The sequence below is a fragment of the Fistularia commersonii genome, chromosome 21 (assembly GCF_037954325.1).
Source record: "Fistularia commersonii isolate RoL2024-O1a breed Wild chromosome 21, RoL_Fcom_v1.0, whole genome shotgun sequence".
In the NCBI taxonomy this organism is placed as follows: Eukaryota; Metazoa; Chordata; class Actinopteri; order Syngnathiformes; family Fistulariidae; genus Fistularia; species Fistularia commersonii.
In genome coordinates, this window is record NC_141304.1 from 6,526,478 (window position 1) to 6,551,379 (window position 24,902).

At 39.7% G+C, this 24,902-nt stretch overlaps 1 protein-coding gene across 1 annotated transcript in view; it reads right to left on the reverse strand.

Annotated features, from left to right (window-relative positions):
• The window catches only part of shq1 (SHQ1, H/ACA ribonucleoprotein assembly factor), a 41,643-nt gene that overhangs the window by 8,436 nt on the left and 8,305 nt on the right, over positions 1-24,902 (reverse strand). The window contains exons 4-11 of the mRNA XM_086168401.1: positions 23,458-23,586; positions 23,176-23,336; positions 22,942-23,054; positions 22,766-22,863; positions 16,791-16,948; positions 16,242-16,295; positions 11,426-11,549; positions 5,239-5,359 (exon numbers count right to left, since the gene is read on the reverse strand). Coding sequence (XP_086024527.1) covers positions 5,239-5,359; positions 11,426-11,549; positions 16,242-16,295; positions 16,791-16,948; positions 22,766-22,863; positions 22,942-23,054; positions 23,176-23,336; positions 23,458-23,586 — 958 coding nt within the window. The remainder of the gene's footprint in view (positions 1-5,238; positions 5,360-11,425; positions 11,550-16,241; positions 16,296-16,790; positions 16,949-22,765; positions 22,864-22,941; positions 23,055-23,175; positions 23,337-23,457; positions 23,587-24,902) is intronic.

Consider the following 24,902-nt stretch of genomic DNA (forward strand, 5'->3'; position numbering starts at 1 on the left):
CATATAAGAATGCGGTCAACTTTCTAGTAAAAGCACCTGAGAAATGATAAAAAGGAAACAGGGCTGCCCATTGGACAATGTTGATTAGAAGTGTCTTGACCATTACTCTACATCTCGATGTTGAAGAAGTACTACATCAGAAGACGCTCATACGACCCTAATACCCCATGCTGTGCTCCCAGGGTTTTGACTTACTGGTGATCCCCAGAGTCACCGAAAGTAGACATCAGGGAAAAGCTCAGCACTGAGCAGTTTATTAAAATGAATAGAAACCAACATCTGGTGCCTCTAACAGGCGAAATCTTGCTCATGTCAATTAACAGCATTCAATCTTATCCTTCCCTCCTGTACAACTTATCTTTGTCTACTTTCTCAAATCAAAGCAGCTTGGTGGAAGAAAAGATGTCAAACACCAAGTCATTTTTTTTCCAAGGAAAAAGTGTTAGATAAATTCAGAAATTATTCCATTAAACAAAAACAAAATGCAAATGTAGGAGCAAATGCTTGAGATAATATAGATTCAATGTCATATGTCCCTGTTTTAGAGCTTTCTTCATTAGGTTCCTCACCTGCGGAACCACCTTCCGGGTTTGGTTTGGCAAACATTTAGATTCAGTCTCGTAATGTGTGTTACAAGTAACAAGGTTACACCAAAAAGCAGAATGTAGCTAAAGAAACAAATGTGGGAACTATTGAAAGATGATGCTTCTCTGATGCATTCCAGATCTTCATCAGGCTTAATATCTGGATCTATCCGTGAAAATCTCAACCAAAGATATCCAGGCAACATGAGACATTGCTTGTGGAAAAAAAAAACTGCAGTAGAGTTCAGCACGTTTCACCACATGCTTAAAGTTCATGTTGAACATAAAAATGTATATGTGAAATACATGGGTTAATCATGTTGAACAAACAGCATCAGCTGTAAAATGATTAATACATTTGGCAGAAGGTCACAAATCAGCATGAGCAGAACTTGGATGGAATATCAATATTTTCAAATTTTGCAGGTGTGTCATGGGAAAACCAATTTTGGAAAAAAAAAAGAGTTCTCTAAATCCCCACAACCCCTTTTCAACCAGCTAAGCAGGAAAATGTCAGAGAAGGGAGCCATGACTTTGACAATCGGTGTACAGGAGTGCTTCTAACAAACCCCAAAATCCAGGCACAATGAGCAGCTTAGGTTAGAAGAACAGAGGGGAGAAGGAGAAAACATAAAAACATGGGTAAGACATAAAACTGCATTAAACATCTGCACTCCGTCTTGATGTCCATATAGGATAAATTATCCTTCACCCAGTTTGTGTCACCGCGCCAAGTCCACAGTGCAACAACCATTAACTTCAGCTAGATACCTAGACAGTAATGCAGTGTTATGACCAGCCTCCACGTCCAGGAGTCGATGGTTATAAAAACAAGTGAAAAATTACAAATTATGGTGATTAAAGAAGCAACTTGAATTATTTGACATAAAATTCAAACAGTAAAAAACATAAATTTGAAGATGACCATTTGGTTCAAGATTAATTGAAATGCTCTTATCTCAATATGTATCACCATCAGGATATTAGTCCCGTACCAATCCTCTCCTACTCACAGTCATGAATGTCTTTCAGTCAGTTCCCTTCCCAGTCTCGAGTACATATTTGACCTACATCAAGTATAGTTCATGATCATGATGATGATGATGATGAATGATTATAGGCTGATCCTGAAACAATACACAAATACATTGAAAATGACATGCTGACCGACTGTTTGACCCTGCTGCCAAACAACGTTAGTTAGAGCTCCAGATGCTTTTCCCTGCATGGGAGCTGCTGCATTAGCTCCTGACTATTCTCTCCACTGGTAATTGTAATGCAAAAATTGTGAATAAGAATAGGAGTGAGGAAAAATAAAGTGAGCAAAAAATAAAAAAAGATTTGAATTTTAGTTTTGGGCAGATTCCTTTTGTACAGCTATCGGCTCCAGACGCTGCTCCAGAGCCATACACATTAATTTTTTTCTGCAGTTTCTCATTTAAATGAAAACAAAACATACGTTGTTCTGTTCGGATGTTTCTATCATGCATGCAATTCACAATTATTTCAGGCTCATCATTCAGGAGGCATGTTGTAAGGCATCATCAGTTCTCCAGTTTACGCCATTCTTTGCAAAAATTTAACCCTTAACAGCAAGACATTTTTCCCTTGACATCTTGCTAAAGAGTCAGATATTTACTCCACAAAACAATGAGAAAGACAGACTGTATCGAAAAATGACTTGATCTGGAAACATCAATCTCATTTCCAGCATCTCAGATGAACCCTGGTGTATGTCACTTGTGCACCAGCATGCATTTTTTTGTGCTCTAAACTAATAACCGAATTCATAAGTTTGGGGGGGTGGGGGATGGGGGGGGGGTGGATGTGACTGAATAAATATTGTAAAGGAAGTCGCAGACCTTCTGATTTAACTTAGGGACTGTAACACAAAGTAGGCTTATAGGCTATGTCTGTGCTGACTGTTGTAAATCTATATTGGCCTCCTTCCAAAAATTTTGATTAAGGGGAGGAAAAGACAAAGGGAGAAAAAAAACACGAAAAACAACTTGGTTCTTTGCCGTCCAGAAGCTCTGCAGGGGCTTTGGCAACTGAGGACCTACAAAAGCGTACACTGAAATTAATAGATTGGAGGCCCTGCTGCTCCATTTGGAAGAGCACCCAGTGCTGACAATTTGTAGATGGCAAGAATTAGAAGGGTGTATAAGGGCTAAGTTTCCACTCGGGAAGGTTTTGCTAAATTCTGCAATTGTAGGTGGATGCGGTGGACTTCATGACTTCATAGCAGATGGTTGACGGTTTGCTCAGAACCTATAAGTGTGTGAGTGTAAAGGGGAGCGGCTGCCCTTTGGCTTAAATCATTGTGAAGTCTTTACAAGGCTGTAAATTTGAGACCAATGTCTCAGCAGTCAGAGGAACTTTAGCGGTAGAAATGCACATGGGATAAAGGAGCAATTAAATAAATCAACCCCGAGTGAGCAAATATCTATTAACGGCTCTGTCCATCATCATCAACTGATCATGTCACCCTCATCAGCTCCAAGGACCGACACAACACAGGGATCGCACCCGCGGTATAGATTATGTCTCATTTTACCACTTGGCTTGCACAGACTACTTACTTAGTGGAGGATGACAAATCCCGCACAGGGGAATATCTCACATGCTGATGAAAACAATGCCTATACAATCGATCATCAAACCTGTCAGACAGCACAAAAGCACTGCAACAACAAACTGCATACATAATGGAGGTTTGCCTGTGCAAGCAGCTCAGACGCTAAAAGAACTGGCCTGATTCTCTTAGCTTTGTCACAGGAGGCTGTTTTAATGATGTGTATAAAAAAAGGGTTCAAAGGTGATGGCACACATGTGTAAGGGTTGATCTGAGTCCATTACAGATTGCTTTTGCACAGATTGTCATTTCATAAAGCAAGCACTGTATTTAAAGTCAAAGAGCCAGCGCCCTGTTTCACTCGCATACACAGTATCCCTACTCCCCAGCAGTGATTTAAAGGCTACTGTAGGTAAATGAGCAAATTTTGATATTCAATTCAATCCTAATATATATGAAAATAATATCCTTCGGTTATTTCTACAAATTGACAGACATTTAGAAAATAAAATTTAATTAAATAAAAACAAAAGTCTTATCTCTATACATGCTGTACATACTAGGTGGGGGCTGGGATGGGCGGAAGGCATAAAATGATAATTGAATCATGGGTCAGAGCTGAGAGAGCGTGCACTAATCTAATCTAGTCAATGATCAGTGCTGTGTGTAGTAAGATCAGGCAAGGTGATTTTTTGTACCACCTTCCAGTGGAGGTGCAGAGCACAGGAGGAGCAGAGGAGGTGAAGTACAGCTCCAGTACCTCTCAGCTCAGAACAGACAGATTAAGACACTGCTCCCTTTAAAAGTTCTGTAATGTCAGATCCCTGGCCTTCCCTTCTTGACAAGAAGACATCCCAAGAACTTGAACTGAGCTTTACTTCTACCATTCATTAAGATCCATATGTTTTAAAAAGCAGAATTCAACAATTGCGCTTAGAAAATGTAGAAATTGAGGAAGGATGGAGGAACAGGGGGGAAAAAAAAGCTCGGAATCCCTGCAGACTTTTTATCGTGTCTGCATCTGGGCTCTGAGCCTACAACATCATGCACATATTTTTCAACTGGGCTTTTTCCAGACGAGCACACCACTTGGCTGAACCATGGCCAAGAGTAAAACAGAGCTCATTACTGAGTAATGTGCTCGCAGGCTCACATTTGAAATATGTACGCAATTGTGAAATATGTATTAGAAGACGAAAAAAAGATCTATATCAAATCCCAATCTAGCATTTTTTGGTTTGCATTGCTGGCGGAAGGTTACACCATCCAAAGACATTAGAGCCCTCAGGAAATGCACGCATGTCAAGTTTCAAACTGAATATCATCTGAGTGCAGTTAGCTCTCATTAAGAGTCACTGAGGGTACTTTGGACACAGAACGGGGACATCAGAAATTGCATCTTTCTGCTGGACTTCAACTGGCTCTGCTATAACAAGTAACTTGTCTAAAACTGGCCACTCACAGCAGCTGATGCTGGGCTCGGACCTTACGATTTCTATGTCACAGACTTAAAACTGAAAGTCAGAGGCAAATCTTTAGAGTCTTGCTGGAGGTTATCTTACAGTCTTAGAGCACTCGTAGATGAGTCTTCTTCTAGTCTTGGGGCTTACGACAATATCAAACATGTTTGATATTATCGCAAGTCTTTCAGTATTTATTGACAACGAATAGTTGGGCTCCAACAAAACCGGAAAAAGGGAACCTGGTACATAAACAATCGCCCCAGCGGTATTGGGGACATAGATGGCATTTCTTTGCGGTGTGTACACTGCTTGTACACTGTCAACTCTCAAATGTAACACGACCGAGAGGAGTAGGAAAAGTGATGTGCTGAAATAGCAGAGGCTCTGTAAATACCCAGTGAAAACATTGCATGGTGGGGAAAAAAATGCTGAAAGAATCTAGTTGCAGGTTTCCACGAGTCTTTCAAACAAATCTTTCAACTAAGACTGAAACATTTTCAAAATCTTTAGATGTATGCGTGGCATAACTGGCACTCCCCTTACCTCTGAAGGAAATTCTTTCAGTTAAGAGGTTTGTGTGGATGTTTTTAGATAGTTGGTGAGTCTGCGAACTTACTTGACCCTTTGGACCCAGATGCAGTAGTCTGTGATGTACAGATCATTCAATATGTAGGCTGGGTCGTTCTGTCTGAAGACTTTGTGAATATCAAGCAGGCATTTGAGGACACAGGCTTTCCCTGGGCACAGGAACACACAGAGGTAGGAAAACGAAAACACAGTGTTATTCGTAGTCAGTATTAAGGATGACAATGCACTCCAGCTGCTGGCAGACACATTATGCATTTAAAGGCTTGCAGTTATTGTTCCATACATAAAAGCCAAGGTACAGGATCAGAAGAAATTCCCAGTGAGCTGCAGAGTAATTTAATCCATTCAGTTGAAAAATAGTTCCTGGTTAAGAATTGGTTCATATGAAAGAAATAGAGGCCAAAAAAGACAATTCCATTTTTGGCATTCAATCTGTCACTTTGATGGCGGCTCCACAGAGACTTTCTTGCATGTGTTCAGCTTGCTCAATCAAAAATAGCAGAGAATGTTTTTGAGGATTTTCCATTTGACATCTATTCAAGTCCACCTATTCAGTTGTCATGGAGAATCACAATAAACCTCATGTAAAGGCATTTTACTGGCTTTTTGACAAACTCAAGGCCTGGTTCTAAAATTTTTGCACACAATAATTGATTACAGCATATTCATGAACCACATTGACTTTCCAGCAGTGCTGGCCTTCATACGTGAAAGCCAACAGAGGTCACAGATCACAGCTGTCTCTTTTGCTTAGCACTTTAAAATCCATTTCAAAATTGTCTGGTTTTAATGTACACTTTCTCACAACTCTTGCTGAGCTCTCACTTGAACACTGTGTGACTGCCACAGTCAGAAGCATCAGGTCTAACTACTTCTGCGTTTCCTTTACCTCCGTCAAGAAAAATGTCGGGGTAACTGGCAAATAACAGCAACTCAGTTAACTCAGCTGCAGTCTCACCAATAGCAGTTCACTAGTATGGATTTGTCATTCTGTCATAAGGAACCAGAATTTCTGTTGGGGTTCTTTTATCTAAGACACAGAGCAATCGAATAGTTATTTTAGATCGATTCCTGAAAATCTGACATGTAAATGCATCACAAAGAACAAAGAATTTGAAAATAACTGTTTACTTAGCTTCTTGAATAGATTTAGGGTTAAACAAATGCTGAATTACATGTAGACTGAATGTGTCTAAACCCAGGAACTGTCTGCCGCTCCTTTTGGTTGCACCCTTCAGGTCCAAACTTAGCATTCTTCTACCCAGATATTCACTACTTTGTATATGTCCAAATTATCTAAGTGTGAATTTATCTCCAAAACATCTAACCTGTGCTGTCCCACTAATGGACTTATTCCCAATCATATCCATCCTGTCTTTCCCAAAGAGAAACCCAACATTTTCACATTTTCTTTACCTCAATGCCACGGTCTCTAAACCATACAACATCATTACTACCATTTTGTACGCCTTTCCTTTCTTTCTGGCTGATCCTTTTTTTTTTTAAATCACACGTCACATCTGACATGTTTCACGGACCGTTCCAAACTGCTTGTACACACTTCTTCACTTCTTTTCCATACACTTCATTGCACTGGACTGTTTGGCCCAGGTACCTTAAATCGACTTTCTTTATCTCTTCTCCCTGTAGCTTCACCATTTCACTTGGGTCCTCTCTCATTCACACATACATATTCTGGCCTACTGCAGCTAATCCCCATTCCTCTCCTTTCCAAGGTATTCCTCCCACTCTCTATATTTTCCTACACCTTTTCCCTGCTGTCACTACAGATCACAATGTCTAACCCAGGACACGCGTTTGAGCAGAATGTCAAAACAAAGACTGGTGTATTAATAGGTGAAAAACACATTGTTTTATAGAAATTTTATTCTATCTGACACTAGAGGACTATAGAGGGTGGCACAAAGCCTGGCTGATGTTTCAATCCAGACATTTTACATTATTTAGTTTACATTTTTTTAAGGGTTTGCAGACTGAGGTCCACTTTGACTTTAGCCTGGTATCAAATGTGATTTGTTCTGTTTCCTAGAAAAATGAGCTCAGAAAGGCCCTTTACACTCTATCATTCCAAGACAGATGTTAGGGCCTGCAGCACAAGTGGCCCTGAAGTGTGGTGTGTAGCATAACAAAGTTGACTTCTGCAAGGCAAATGTGACTGAACCAAGTCGAATCAGCACTCTTCACCTTTCACTCAAGAGGCCCCAAGATTAAGGAGGTCCTCTTTTAAGCCTGGCCAACTCAGCACACATAAAGCACTAACACAAAGAACTAATATGTTTGAATCCCATCTCTTTGGGAGTACACAAAGGTACTATGCACACTTCGCACTTTAAACCCATGAGACCAAAAAAAACCACAACCTTTCTAAACCACGCGCACACGCACGCACGCAAACATACTCACTTTTAAACAGAGGCTTGGTGCATGGTTAAAAATTTAAACCCAATTGGCAAGCCAATGCAAAAGCATGTGTCACATTTTTGTGCAGAATTTAAGTCACTTTGTGTTTGGATCGCAGCTGTGACCATCGCACACTGTTTGTGTTGAACTGATTGTTTCTCGGTATTGTAAGAGCATCAGTATTTTTTCATTTCATATATATATAAAATAAAGACCTGTACTAACATACATTATATATCTATCCACAATGGGGAAGGTTCATTGCAACAAAGGTCACTGTATGACATGGTGGATGGCTGACACCTGCCCTTTGACAACCCACAAATGTCATCACAACAAATACATCACACACAGAAGTTACATTTGTGATTCTGACAACTTTCTGTTCCCTGATGTACACAAGACAAACCCACAGCACTTCATCTTCCAATCATGCATATAAATAGCCTTATAATGTTGCCAACAATCTGCTGAGGGCAAGAGAGAATGCTCCTTTCCACCTCAGAGAAGTGGGTTGGCATTGTCCAAGACATTCCAAGCCAATCAAAATAAACTCTGAACTCGCACTGAAGAAAACCTTAAAACAAACATTTGGTTCTTATTTAAGCATGAGATTGCATGCAGGGAACTGTGCCTTCAGCTTCAGAACTTGGATCATGTAAGGCAGAAATACACTTGCTTCCAAGTTCCACTTCTTTTCACAGGAAAAGGGCATCAGTCGTTTATAGATATTTGGAGGAAAGGTTACTCTCTGCTAATATACTTCTGAAACAAAAATTATGAAACATTTTCCTATAGTACAGAAGTCCGTGATGGAAGGGGGACACTTGATAGGAGGCAAAGTAGTGATGGTAGGTCTAGCCACTGTTTTTAAATGAAAGACAAAAAAAAAAACATAGCCAACTGCTCGAAAATCATCGGCTAACTCAGATTTCTCGTTTGCCTCCACAACCAACAAACCATAAGGCCAGCCAATAGAATCCTCCAGAATCCATCCCACATCCTATACCCTAATTTGAGTGTCTCCCCTAAGGTCGCAGACTCACTGCCCAGGTTCCAAAACCCACAGGAGGAGGGCAACCTTTTATCCCCAAAGCTGTACAACTTCTCAACTCTGCTTGCCGCCCCTACCTTCCCCTGAGTGTAGTTCCGCTTGAGTTATGTTTTTTGTATAAATGAAGAGAGCATTGCAAAAATGTTCCTTTTTTTTCTGCCTTTTGCACAGATGTACAGTTATTTATAGATGTAGAGGCACTTGTGCAAATGTACAGCCATTTACACAGACGCACAGTTTATTTACAAATGTCAGAGTCAATTCAATTCTTTTTCCATTTTTCTAAATCTTATTTTTATTTTATTTTACTTTTATGCAATTTTTACTACTCGTAGTGCCCTCTAATTAAAAACAAGTTGTTTTTTTTCTGATTTGATTCTGAAACTATGAAAACAAAGGTCTGTAGCTTTTAAATTATGACACATTCAACTTTTGAACATTAGTTGTTTCACTTAGATTAAATGGAAAGAAGACACAATTACTCTTTCTGCCAAGTGCATTACATTCTTAATCATAACTTACTTTAATTGTCCATGTAGAAAAGTATAACAGAAAGGTGAACAAGATATGATACTTGAGTACTACTTGTATATTGTTTGAGCATGATGAATGTAAAAGAGGGCTTTAAGAACTGTGAGGAGTAAATTTGGTGTTTATTTAAAGATAATTTTAATGCTTAAAATGTATCTATTTTACATGTGTCTTTTTATGTTTAGTGTTTAGTGCTTAGTGATGTGTCTTGTGAAAGCAAAGATTTGGCCTGCTTGAGGCAGACCGACAATCGTAATCGGGAGTGGATAAAAAAAAACATATTCAGTTGATTTAACAACAAAGTTGCCATTGAAAATAGTGGAATTCAGTTTCTTATATAGTGAAATCTCTGAAACCAGGTCAGCTGAGACTACATGGATTATATCTATAAAGTATAAAATTGCAGTTCCTTTAAAAGCTAATAAATATAATAGTTTACACAGGAGGTACAAAAGCCATGGACCAATAACATTGACTTATTTACCTTGGGTATAAAAAATGGAAGGCAAGAACAACAGCAGAGGCAATACAATTTCAGAGGGTATAGTTGTGGTTGAATATGGTGACACTGAGTGCAAAGCCGGACCTCAGTATTGACTAACTGTCCATTGTAAAATGTATATCTTAACACCTGAAGTTCCAAAAACTCAGAGACATCAATTCAAACATTGCTAATTAGTCAAGTGTGTCAAATGTGATACGGAAAATGAGTTCACTCTTGTAGTAGCATTTGAAACTATCTTTTTTTCTATTTGTACCAATAGTTTTTTCAAATGAAAACATATAAAGATGATGTATTTTATAAGATAATCACATTGATTTTTTTTTTTTTTTAACACCTTCCTGTAGGTTAATCAGACAAGTCTGCTTGGATATACCTGCTCAGTAACTTAAATTAAACCCACTTGCAAAGCAAGAGTAGGCGCTCCTGGAGCAAACTCACCATATTGCCAGAGTTGTTCAAATATTTACTCATGGATTCCTCTGAGGTCCTAAACCTGTGGGCTGCCATTAATCGGTCTGTTTTCCTAATACCGACGACTGTTTGCTTTTGCAGCTACTTAAAGGATGTACTTCAAAAATGGAGCAAGCATTTTCATTTATCTTTCCCTGACAAATTAATTAGAGTGTAATGTAAAGCTGAGCGGAAACACACCAAGGCAATTCACTGTAGCTTTACAGTTCATTAAAAAAATGGCCCAATTATGACTATTTCTTTGACACTTCAAACTAACAATGGCTATGAGGTCTGAGTCAATACTGTATAAATAATAGCATAATTTTAACCATTAAAGAGGGGGGGCAACCACTGGCGCTCATCAACATTTCATTATTGGTCTTTTGTCTTTGGCTAAAGTTGAGCCAAGGTATAATGAATAAGATGTCAGATGGTGCAGCAATTACCAGACTTCGGGGATAATAAGGAACTTTGCCAGGGTAAGTAATGCATTGAAAGGGGGAAGGCTGCAGTGTTTCATACTGCTGTTTCGCTACCTCTCAAGCGCAAATTGCTTCTTCAACCAAATGAGGTGTGGAAATTGTAATCTTGAGCTTAAAAAGCCTTTAACACCTCGTCACTTACGAGCATTAAAATCGTAACAAACTAAATAATCTTAAACCCCCACACATCCTGAGTGTGTTTACACAGCAGAGTTTCCTCTGACCACAGGAGCTTTTGATTTTAAGATTACATCAAGCTTTGAGATTTCAAAGTCAACAGACTTTGGTTAACTAATCCACATTTTCTTTCTTTCACTTCCCCCTACCCCGAGGTGTGCAAGTTGAGCCGCTCTCCTGCCTTGCTGGCAGAATATGACTTTCAAACACGCAGTGGTATACTCGTGAACCTCGTTCTTCCAACTGTGGCTTTGTGGTTCTTTTCAACAGCATCCACTCAGTATTGAGCTGTATTCCAATGCGTACAGGCAGACAGTGAGGGAATTGGATCGCACTTTCTTGAAATCTGATCAACAAGAGGTAGTTCAAACATTGCTCATTGATTAATACGAGTTGTCAATCATTATTGGCTCAGAAAAAAAGATGTTAATCGATACTTCGGTTACTTTAAAAGACAAGAAAGTTGTCACACGTACACAAACGTACAAGAGAGACCACTGTCCTGTCAACTTGGCAAATGCTCTGTGTCCTCTGGTGAGGCGAAAGGTCAATATGGTAACGTACGAGTGGGTGTGTTTACGGCTTGTCTCACCTGATTGTAGAATGACGACAGTGTCACAAATAGCGGCAGAGACCATGGAGAAGTGTCTGTAGAGCGGGTAGCACAAAACTCTCCTTCCAAATGACACCAGGACCTCTTGCAAAGAGTTGTACATCTGCAGGACAGAGACACGAAACTCAGAAAGCAATGGAGGGGAATGTCAAGATCTGTCTGACAGAGCAGAAAAAGCCAGCCAGATATTTTGGCCACAAAACTCTAAAGCATTTATTTTCCTCAACTTGACTGGCTCCCATTGGTGTGCGCGGCAGTCACTGGTGCACTAATTACTCCTAACAACTCATTTATAGAGCTGCCAAAATGGGTGCTTGAAACTCTTAAACACCTCTGCAGTGCTGGCCTGTTAATTGCTGCTTGTCTTTAATCACTGCCTCCCTTACCAGATTTTCTCTGCACTAGCGGACATAGAGCCTGGAGAGTTTATTCCTTTTTTTTTTTTTTTTTTTTTTGCCTTGACGCTTTTCTTGTTAAGGATTCGTTGCAAGCCTGCACGTGTGTGTCATCTGGGATCATACACTCCCCTAGGCTTGTTTAGTAGGAGTTTAAATAAGGTCTGCTGCTGCTGTGGGGGGAACTTAGTCACACCAGCACAGTTGACAACACATGTAAACATGCAGCAGATGGAGGGAGAAGGGGGATGGGGGTCGACGAGGTGGCAGGGGAGGAAGAATGGAAGTGGTAAGTAAGGCGAGGGAGAGTCAGAGGGTGCATATGAAGAGATTGCACAGCAGGAGAGTGGAGTGAGGAAGCAAAGCTGGTATCAGCTTTGACACAGACCGTGACAGGCAGTCAACGACAGATAGGAATGTATTCCAGCATGCAGGATGGAAGAGGAGGAGCGAAACAGACAGCAAGGGACTGAATAAGGTGGCCTGTCAATAAGAGCTGACAGGTCTGCTGAGTGACTGACGAGCAGTGAAAGATCATCCAGGCAAGTGGAGAGCGTTCTTTACTCTCCTGTCACCACAGCAGGAAAGCTACTACTTCTCAAACTGTGGTCAAAGTCAAAGACACCAGACTCTTCCGAGGTGCGACAGAATTTAAACTGAGGTGCATTGTGGGAGACTTGATGAGGCAGTGTGGCCAGTTCACACTCAATGCTGATGCAATCACATGTGGGAACATTTATATGTGTAGCAAGACATACCATTTTCATAGGCATAATGTGGCAAAGGAAATGAATAAATCCCAATGCGTTTGACATACTATATATACTTAATTTTAAAGCATTTGCAGAGGCACCATCAAATCCTCAAATTTGTTCACAAAAATGTTTTCACTGAGTCAAAGTGGCTGATCAAGCTGATCAATTTGTAAGGCATACATTATGTATTGAGAGGCTTACAACTAAGGGAGCTGTGGTTATATGCCAATGAGAGTACTGCAGTAAGCGAAAATATTTAAGTGATAGTGTGTTTGAATAATTCAAATTCATGTTTAATTTGGTTTTTCAACATCAGACACAGCATGAAATGTTTAGTATTATTTTATTTGTCAATTAGGCTACTGTATTGCATAAGAACCATTTTTTGTAGCACATCTGATGATAGGATAAAGCTTCAATAAAATCACCATTCATTTCAAAGCTTTAGCCAAGCTATTTTCAAGGCAGTTTAAACCGTTCTGATGGTATACCAGCTATAATTTTAAAGCAAGGTCATAAAACCAAAATTAAAGAAAAGTTACATGAATCACATTAAAGTGATATATTTTACCAAATCTGAAATTGAGAGAAATGATGGGTTTTAAAACCCTGTTTTAAGTATACACGGTGGACTTGCTGAGGAAAACTGACACAAATGAAAGGCTACAACACGGACATAGATATACGAAACAATCGACACACAAATTGGATGTTTTCACTATTGACATTGTCTCACGTACAAATGTTGTTGAAATTTCAAATGAAAATTATGATCTATAGGTCTAATATGGTTCTCCTATGGTTGATGAGAAGTAATACATATCATTAAAGTTGATTGGAGCAGCTTCTCTTGTAGGGAGACTGGAGACTTGGTCTTCATTAAAAGCGTGAAAGACATTTTCCTGTTCATCACTGGCACATTTATACTGTCGCACTTGGTTGCGGACTAGAAAGATTAGAGGACGAGGTGATTCAAGAATCATGGCTTCGATTTTTCCTGCAAAAATGGTCAATCTGCATGGAGGAGCTGTGAATGTCAGTGTTCAAAATTCCTTTTAGGCCCAATCTTCTTAAGCATCAGCCATGATTATCAGGCTTCAAGCTGAAAGTATATATATTTATTCACATTTTTGGCTTGGATGTCATAATCACTGTCTCTGTAGACAACTTTAAAAGGCCTTGTGTCCTCAGTTGGATTTTGACCTCTACAGCTGACTGGAAAACTACATCACATTCAAAAACTGCAACATATGTCTTAAATGTAAACTATCAAAAGATGTGTTTGATGCTGTTTCAATCACCCAATCTCTATGATCACATCTCCCTTTAATGCCAATTTAAAGCAGATGGCATAAAAGTGATCATCCGTCTGTTCTTAGAACTGATTTTGGTTGCTCTTCAAATCCGAAAGGTCTGACAGTAAAGAGTCAATTTTCAGTTCAGGTTTTTTTAGTGGCTGTCCCAATAAAAAATCCTGGTACTTTGAGAATCTAGTCTCAGAGAAGCCTTAAAGACGCCCATGGAAATGAAAAGACTTAGCAATCTTTTTCAATGACTTGTTTATATTTCAAAGCCTTTATAATAATGGAAAACCCAGGAGATGGCAAGAAATGACACTGCTGGCTGTCAGCATATTAACCCAGAAGTGACCCAATACATAAGGCAAATCATTCTACTACCATTGGACATTGTTAAAATGTTGTGTTTCTGATCTTTTATCATATCAACAATTACTTATGAAGTTGTCAGAAGCAAGGATGAAAAACACCAACAACACATCAGATGAATGCTTGACCACAAACAAACACGAAGGTTAGGTGATAATTGACAATGGGAAATTACCAAAGAGAGGTGAAATTAGCTAAGGCTAAACAAAGCAACTGCCATTTGTCTGTCAAAATAGTGAAGCCTTTCAACCACTTGACCATCATCAGCCCTAGGAGTGATTAATCCATTTCCTGTTGTTTTGCATTTCAAGGTGGAAAGTATTCTTATAGACTCTAGGCCTTCCTCTGGTGTACCAAAACAGAGTAAACACCACTCCTGGACAGAGACAAAATGCTAATGCATTTCACAACCATATAGAAATTGTTCTGGTGGCAGTGTGTGAGCAGACAGACCACACACACGCTGCATATTCACTGTTTGAATTAGAAACACCTGTTGGTGCTGTTGAACAGCACCCTGGTTGGGTGCCAAGTACACAGACTGCCAAATGGTGTCAGTTCAAATTAGAGACCCTCATCAGGGTCGCAGACTCAGCCTGGACAATTAATTCCAATGCATTTTCAGTGATGGAGATAAAATCTCTAATGTGCCTTCAATACACTGATGCAACTGCCAACATATTTACAAAGAGCAGAGCAAAGTGTGAAAGTATATTCACAGACTGGTATTCACTTCGGGGGAGGGTTTCCTCACTTCAAAATCAGCTCAATCCACATCAAAATCAAGATCACTGGCAACTACTGAATTTGGATGAACAGCAGCCACTTCATACATCAGTAAGCTGTCAGTAAAGCCAAGATGCGCAAAGTGTGGTACTATAACAGTTATATTGATACAGCAAACCGAGGGGAAAAAAAAGCAATTTTAACGATTTTAAAATAATGTTGGTACAATCCTGCTGTTATACTGCAGCTTCGGGTGTGATATACAGAGCCAATAAAATACTGTAGCTAAAGAGCGAAAGATGTTGATGGGTAATTTGTCATTTCAAAGCTATTGTAAAATGCCCATATCACAAAGATCATAATGTTAATTACCATCTATTTCTGGCATGCACACTTTGCCAACTTCACAAGCAATTATATGATGAAATACCACTAAACAAACCACTGACGGAAAAAATAAGACAAATGAAAATAGTAATATTCACAGGATACACATTTTTACCTCAGGATGAAAAAAATATAAATAGTATTTTTATTCTGTGAAAGTGGGAAATGTCTTGACAGCAAATATAAAAATTGCGGCACAATACTGATACAGAAATGTCATCATGGGAAGGTTTTGAATGACAGATCAGGGAAAAAAAAGTTCTGTGCAGTTATTAAGTCTCAGTGGATTGTATTTAAAACCATTACGATAACAAATGGGGGACAAAAAACAGGTGTGATCCAGTAGTTGCAGTTTACAAGTGAAATCTCAGCAAGGTGAATTGTACGTCTAAAAACAGATTTTGGATTAATTTCTGAATTTGTTCTCTATCATTTTCCCAGGAACAGGGTTTCAGTGGGTTTAAAGGCAGCATTTCATAGCAAGTGAAAAATTGACTTAAAAGTTGGTTAGTTTTTCCCTATCATAGCAGCTAATTATGCCTGTTAGATAAACAGTAAAACATTTATTTTACATTACAAATGGATCACCATCACAATAAAAGAACGGTAATGTTTAAGATGCAAACAAAGACTTGTACGGGGTTGAAGTTTAAATGGTAAGGAATACCCACTACAACAAAGCTGCATTTGCTTTCTGTCTGGCACTGCTTCTTTTGTCAGTTTAAGGGGAGACAGCAAATCATTGCAACTCAAGGATGTTCCTAGGTAATGTCTTTTTGGCTACAGACAGCATTTGTGAATTGTCTCGACAATAATATGATTGTCACTGAATGCTTGTTTCCTTTAGGGCAAAAAGGGGTCTCACCTCCAGCCAGCACAATGTCCCGCTGAGTTTTCTAATAGTCCATGGAGACTCCACCTGCAGGTAAGAGGCAAAAAATGGATATTACTACCCCCTCTATACAAAGTGAGAGGAACTATTCAGAGTGCTATTTATGATTAAGTTCAGATTTTATTGTGAAACCAATTACTGGTCTTGACCTGGAATCTATCAATATAATGGAGTTTCAGAAAGAAATTGGAAAATACAAGAGGAATAGCTTGTGTTCTCAAAGCTGGAATTTAATTCAACATTCTGCTGCAGACTTTTGAGTACTTATTGGGATTTATTCTCACACCCCGATAAGTGTCTTGTCCAATGAAATCAGCCTTGCTCACCTTGCCTGTCTGCATTCACCTTAAAGGAATGACACAAAGAGGCCTGGACTGAGCAACTGGATCTGCTGGTAATCTCTTAAGGCCCTGAATGAAATGGAAGGAGGTCTAAAGGATTTGAGGATAGAGAGCTTTTCATCCAAGGCTAAGTGCTACTCGGGAGGACTTGCCTCTTCACACATAAAACATAAAAACTCACACTGTGTTCTCCCTCCGTTGAGCGCGTTTCATAGGTATACGCCAGTAGGATGTCCACCAGGCTGAGCCACACTTGATGACGGGACGTCTTGTCCAGCAAGTAGGATCGGTTGGTGAATTTTCGCAGCTGCTCCTTCTCATCTTCCGTGAATGATATACCTGCATGAGAACATTTCAAATCAGAACTTTTGCTGAACTTTTTATAAAAAGCCTTTGATAATCTTTCATCAATTCATATCAAACATTAGAGGGAATACAGAGCGAATTCTTCTTATCTCATCACACCTCTTCCACTTTTCCTGTAAATAAACATGAATCTGTATGGTGCAAACACCAATTACATTGGTTTTAGTTTGGTGGAGGCAGAAATGTTTAGTTTGTTGGTATAAAATAGAGAAAAAGAAGAATAACCAAAGCATACGGACTGGCCTTTTTGTTGGTATGTTCCAGGCAAACAAAATTATTCAAGTTATTAGATGCACTTGTGATACATCATGTTCAAACCACTGACAACAAGCAATAAATTGTGCTGTTTCCCTATTTAAACACTGAGGTTAAGGCAAATAATGTTATTTCTGCTGGACAATTAGGGGGTGACTTGACATACAAAGCCTCATTATATAGAAGTAATGTAGTAATTTTACGTAATGTAAAATACAGCAGCCACTTTTTTCATCAAATAGACACATGAACCATCATGTAGCTCACAAGCCACCAATCTGAGACAATGCAGGAGAGAGTTGGTGATATCATGTATCTGCTTAAGAATACACAACAAATAGATGGGAGTTGGAGATAAATTAGGCAGTTTACGATGAGGTGCACTATGGCGGGGCGGGAAAATCCCAGGAACTATTTGTACAAATATCTATGCATTGCAGCTGGGGATCTTTTGCTTTGGAGATAAGGTTTGGATCATTTAAAACACTTTTAATTAATCAGTAAAAGTCTGTGGACTTTACTGGCGAGCACCCAGCCTACTATGTGATTTTACCCATATAACTAAGACAGCAAAGTCTCGGGAATGAGGGTTAAAAGTAAATTTATCACCAATTTAAACTTAATGTTCCAAATAAGGACAGGTGAGTGCCAAAGTGATAAGGCAGGCATAGTAATTTAGTGATAGCACTGCATGGATTAATAGCTTAATTAGGTGTATTTAAGGTCCATGTCATTCAAACTGTTCACATTGTACTAACCATCTACAAAAAGACACCATATCCTATCCTAAATGTTCTTGTGTCAACTGTGAGCTTGTAACCTAATTGCCAAAGAAATATGTTGTCTAAACTTTCTAAATGCTTTAAGACGTAGAATTTAAACAGACAAAATTTATGAGTGCGTGTATATTATTAGGAATCAACTGATTTAGTTGTTTGCTTGGATAAAAACAATGCTTGAGTTGGATGAGAAATATCTTGAGTCCCCCCCACCTCCAAAAAATTCTCCCTATAATAGGGGGAGTACACTGTCAGTGTAGAGCCAAACAAATGTGTTTAATTAGCTGAGCCTAAAAACAAAGCTTTATATGTACAATTCATTATCTGATATGTTTTTAAAGTAGTTTGGTTTCCAGACCAATGGAAAAGTAGAAGATTTATTTGGTTATTTATATGATCTCCAGGACACTTTACCCATTACCTTTTTTTTTGTTTTTACAAACTACATCATGTTCACTGTTCACCCGCTAATCTAAAAACATTCAATAATCCTGCACAAGGCATTTTTTTCATTTCTCATGTCTTGTATTTCTTCTATTTTTTCATTTTGTATTCTAATGTCTAGGTTGCACATAGTCTTTATTCATTCTATCCATTGTGACAATTGAATTTCCCTGCCATGGGATCAATAAAGCACATCTTATCCAATTGGACAAAGCTCTATATGAAAATTTTGACTGGAACTGTGTTTTAAGAATGTCCTTTGTTTTATTTTTTTAACATATCTACTACAGTGTGTATATAAAATCAAGGTTGTTTTTTATGGTCTCTCCCCCTCAGTTTGACAAAGTTTTAAAGATTGATTTCCTATTGTTGCTCAGCAAAAAAGCAACTTTATTATTGGCAAGCGACCTGCCATAGTGAAGTAATGCCTTATTTTAGTTCATTATGACAACCGCTAAAGCAAAGCTATACAATGCAACCAAACAGGTCCATGTAACTAAATTGATTCAGCTGAACTGAGCGCATTCTGATATGTTTTACAGTTTAACAGCTATACGAGGAAATAATCCGCCATTGTTTTGGCACAGCTCTGATTTCCCTGCTCTCAAATCCACCTCTGCAAATTCACCAACTGTTCCCTTTTGAAAGCTTCATCTGCCTAATAGAGATCTGCTGCAAGTCTAGAGGGGCAACACAAAACGACCTCAGTCCCATTTAAACTGCCTGCATCATTATTATTGAAAAGTATGCTGAATGTCTTAAGGAACATGCTGAAACCCCCCCTCTCTCTTTACAGCTTAAAAACAGCTGAAAGCAATTCTGATCTCTGCATGAGGAGAACAGAGTCCCTGCAACGAGCCCCTGATGCGCATGGAGCAATGATGTGTATTGGCTGTAGTCAATACACACTTTGCACTGAAAAAGACACACACACACACACACACACACGCACGGACGCAGTGCTTCAAAATCATCTCTCTGGCTGAAGTGGGAACTTGGCTCTGCTGGGAAGGAGATTCTTGCTGCATTACGTCAGGTTTCAGCTCCCTGCAGATGCTACGCTACTCCCTTGTAAGTGCAGCTGCAGCAGGAGAGCACAGATGAGCAGAACACACACAGACACAAAGACCCACGCGCTCGTGCCTCCACATCCTTGCACTTGTTTTCATGCACATGTCATATCAACCACACAAAGTGAATGCGTGAAAAGGTAAATATGGGGTAACGGTAATGATAAGTAAACTAATGTCCACACCGTCATTTGAAGGATTATGGACACAGGAGACTTAGGAATGGAAATATGTACGTGATTGACAAAGGCTGACACTGTACAATGTTCTGTAAATGTTTCAAGCAACATTATTCTGAAATCATAGCACAGGTTTCTGTGACCATGCTCTAACAAAAGACGATTGATTTTAACAACACAAGAGGATACCTTAATAACTTGTATGGAGAGATTAAATGAATATGAAGTCCAGTGATGACATAACACTTTAACCATTTTGGGACACACTAGGCCTCATGACACTGGCAATTTTTATGATGCATCTCTCATTGAGGGAACTTGGGAGATTCCTCCTGATCTTCTCTTCCTAGTAAGTTAATCCTAGTGGGTATCAGCACACAGCAAATGGGGGCTTCTGCTGACAGGAAATTCATTTCTGACCTTATTCAGTTATACAGGTAGTGCAGCTCTTTATTACTTTTACAGGTTCAGATGACCCAATGACAGGGAGAAAATTTGCCTTGTCAAAATATTGCTGAATTCGAGACTCAGAGTAAAAAAGATCTTGACCTTGCATGCCAGATATGGATGAAAATCAGTAGGCGCCCACTGTGATTGTGTAAATGATAAAACCAAATGAACGTTTCTTTGACAGTATTCCAAAATGTGGAATGTGGCATCAAAATTTATACAGTACATTCTGCAGCAGGTAGTAGGAGTCTGAGCTGTCAAGTCCTTTTAGTGCAGAGCTGTGTGTGAATGCAGGCCACCGGTGGACAGCTGTGGCCCGCCAATGTGCTGGCCCTGACACTCAAAAGCACAAAAGGGCTGGTTTCTACTTCATTAGCACTTGAGGCTGTATCCATCTGTCAGGTGACATATAAATCAGACTTAGCAGAAACAAAGAGGGGGTGTTTAAAGAAATAACATGAGGGGAATTGCAGACTGGTTTAAATACAGACGACAAACACTTAAAATCAAGAGTCTACTTCTAAGAACTGACGGCAAGCTGTTTAGGTCTTCGGACCAATGCCGTGTGCACCCTCAGCTGTGGTTAATGCGAGCCCAGCTGTCAATCAAGCTATTAAGTTTAATTTAGCCAGTTTATCTATGCCTGGTCTCGTGAATGAGCCAGTCAATCGTAGAATGTAGAATGAGGCGAGGAAACTACAGGGGGCTGTAATGCTCTTTGGAGGCTAAACTCAGACTGCAGCTAATGGCCTCTGTATTGCTGACTGATAACTGCTCATCAGTGATCAAGGCCCTTCTGACACGGCGAGCAGTGCTCCCTCCTGTGATAATGCTATCGGTTTAATCTAAATCCTCTTTCAAGCATACAACAACCCTGCCCTACACATAAGCTGTGGCTGTAAGCCACGTGCCTGCTAAAAGCGTGGAAGGGCAAGAATTAGCAGGCCACTAAAGGAGCTTGATAGCACTTTTGCCACACTGACCTTTCCAAGCAATCATTCCAACACAAGAGACTGAAAAGAGAAATTAAGCATACTCCAGCCAACATGCTGCACAGCATGTCTTGGTTAATGAACCTCTGATTGTAAAAGCATCAGCGGTAACAGCAAAAGTCAACTTGATATGCGGTATTAAGAAGGGTAGAGCAGGTACGAATGCGGGTCCTTTTCACATTTTCCACATTTTAGCTTAGGTCTAGACCTTCAGATTAGGCTTCTTGAACATCACCAACAGGCAGCAGAGTGATTCAGTGATTAAGTCAGGTCCAAGTTCAATCACTCATAAACGCATATGTTGTGCCTTTGTAAGTGCCCTGAGGCATATAAAGAATGAAGCAAAGGAGTGTCGCACTGAAGCTGACGAGCTGAGCTCTGACCTTCCACTGGAGGAGGGCAGTGCAGAGACTAATATGTCCCTTGGGAAAGAATATGATGTCAGAAGAACAATCTCAAGCCTTGGCTGAATTGAATTCCAGCCAACAGACTCCTGATAGGAACTCTGTATTTAAAGTATTTCAACTTGCAAAAATACATGTGTAAAATTATGAGCTGTACCGCCGGGGAATGGCAAAATTGTTTGTTAGGATGTTAATGTGGTCAAAAGGAAATGAACACAAACTTCATGACTAAATTATTTGCAACTTCATGCCACCTTCTGGTAGCCTTTAGTCACTACTTTGTCATCTTGAAAGCGCAGAAACAGAATTGATTCACATTTTAAATCATGTTTCACACATCATTGTAAAAGGGTGGTCAGATTACAGTTCTTTTCATTGGTCATTTGAAGAGACAACGCATCTAATTGAGATCGTGAAATTTCAAATCCCATTTCTATGGCAATGATTTGCACATCACAAAATAATTGTCTGTGGCATCTTCCTAATTTTTCTTTTTTTCATTTTACATTGCCATTATCTACATATTTGTTAAATCAATAATAGTAAATTAAATGAACAATATCTAATTAAAACAATACTGATATGCAAATTAATCACTACTCTATTGTTTCCCTAAGCTGCCTTTTCTCCTCATTCCTGGGACATGATAACCTGAGCAGGTATTCCCTTCTGCGGCTCTTGAAGTCAACATCTTGCACCAGTGCATGTAAGAAGCAGAAAACTGTCAACTTTGCTGAAAACTGAGGGAGGTCGGTGGGGGAGGGGGCGGGGGGTCAGATGACAACTTTCAGTCCCATCAGCATATTTTTCATTATTATCGGTTAAGCAGAGGTGTGCTTTAGTTAAGGTGTTAATATTCATTACACAACCAGGAGAGTACTTGCTATTTGTTTCACTAAGTTGCAAGACGAACTTTGACAGGAGACATCCTGACAATTAACAGTTTGATTCCAATTTGATTATTGTTTTTTATTTCTGTGCCTCAAGATTATTATTATTTTCAAATGTTAAAAAGTGCATTTTAAGCTTGTCTGTTAATAATCTGTTAATGACCATCAGCTAACTGTGCAGGATATCGATTTAAAAAGTGGATCTCTGGTGTATTAATCATGTAAATTGTATTTTAGAAAAAGGTTGGAATCCAGACTTGCAACATCAAAATGATACTGTGTAACTGAAGAACTCTCAAAAGTAAATATAGTATGAATAAAACTCACCAGTTTCTGGTTCTGGCACGATTGAGGGGTGCAGGTTTCCCCACCATGGTCTAAACTTCAGGAGCCTCTTTATCTCATCATCTTCAAATAAATCTGCCCTGAAATGACATAAATAGCACTGAAAAGAAGAAAACCACTTCAAATAGACTTTTACATCTTCAATGTGTTGAACTCACAGGTAATGATCACCAGAGAAGGCAGCTGCCTCAGCGTCCAGCCGTGCCCGCCTCCTCTCTGCTACTGTTGTTCCTTCTGGGTTCCTTAGATCAATCACATCACTGAGCTCTTCCTGTTAAGATATTCACAGCATGTATAACCATGTAATGTAACCTGATCATAACCTGTAGGTTTTAAGAAGTTCAGACACAGAACTGTTAGATGTTGGAAGAACCTTTCTTCATAAGTCTTACCTGTAATCTGGCAAACACACCAGTCCGCTGATTGCCAAAGCCATACTTCTGCAAGGCTTTCATTTCTTCCACAGAACTCTGAGTGTATACCTCCTGCTCCACCTGCCAATCAAAGTCTTCTTCATCCTCAGCTTCATCCTCTCCCACGCTTTCACTGCAGCCTTTGGATGGTAAAAGCACCATATGGTTATCTCCAAGATGACATTTCAAAGTAATTTTATCCGCTATTTGAAGAAAAGTGACTGAGCTGCAGCACGCAAGTTAAAATCAGATCTGATGTACCTGTGCTAATGTCCTCAACCAATGGTTTCGCTGAGCGAGAGCCTTTCGGAGCAAGGAGACGTGTCAGCATTTGGAGTCCTTCAAAGTGTTCTCCAGCGGTCTCCTTAGGGACCTGCACCGTGAAGAGACCTAAAGCAGTATAGGACATTTACTGATGGCCTCTCCTATAAACACAATTCATTTTTGGTGAGGACAGTAGAGGGAATATTCATTTATGGCCACTTTGTTGGCACATTAGTGTGCCGTGAGAGATCATCAAGTGTGCCGTGGAAAAATGCCCGCTTTCACCCGATTGGTCCGAAAATTATTTATCCAATGCAAATAATGTGTCTTCCTATGTCTATGTGGGCAGTGTGCCCATTCGATGGCAATGGGTAGTGAATTAGCCTGCGCATCTGTGTATCAAAGTGATTCGAGACGCTTTGCGTGATACATTTTTAAAATACAAAGTACCGTAATTTCCGGACTATTAAGCGCACCTCAATATAAGCCGCATCGGCTAGCCGATTGCTATCTCGGGCTTCCTCCTGCCCACTAAAACCGTCAAAGTTGTCTTCTTCGGTGTCAGAGTTGAACAGACTCAGAATTTCCCGGTCATTTCATCGGTCCAACTTGACGAGGATAAACGTTTCAGCGGCGTGATGCTCGTTAGCGTCCCCCACCCAAAGTTCATATATTAGCCGCATCGTTGTTTACCTGAAAAAAGTCGCGGCTTATCGTCCGGAAATTACGGTACTTGTATCTGCGTAAACAAACAGGCAGCATTGTTGAAAACTACCAAGACAAGTGAGAAAGCAGTGAAAGCTTGCTACAAAGTTGCTGAACTCATCTCTCAATCCAAACTGCCACACACCGTAGCAAAACATTAATACTACCTGCCGGCAAAATCATTGTAGAAGAAATGCTCAGCTCTGGCGTTGATAAAGAAATAGCCCGAGTTCTCTCAAATAATACCATTTTCAGACATATTGATGACATGTCTTCGGACATTGCAAAAAAGTGTTCTGGGAAAGTTGTACATCAGTGAGAAATTTGCAATGCAACTTGACGAATCTACAGATATTAGATATATTAGATTTCACACTAAGTAAATTGAGACTACGGTTTCATTCTAACTCGTTAAAACATGTTTTTGACATATTTATTTGGTGGTGTGCCGTGTGATTTTTCTAATGTAAAATATGTGCCATGGCTCAAAAAAGGTTGTGAAACACTGGTTTATAGCTTACTCCTCCTTGAGCTGCCACCTCATTGTGGTGGAGGGGTTTGTGCGTCCCGGTGATCCTCGGAGCTATGTTGTCGGTAGGGTCACCCAAGGCAAACAGGTCCTGGGTGAGGGACCTGACAAAGCGCGGCTCAAAAGACCCTCAAGAAGAACAGCATAATTGGGCCCAGGTTTCCCCTGCTAAGACATGGGTCACCCTGGAGCAAGGCCCAGAGGTAGG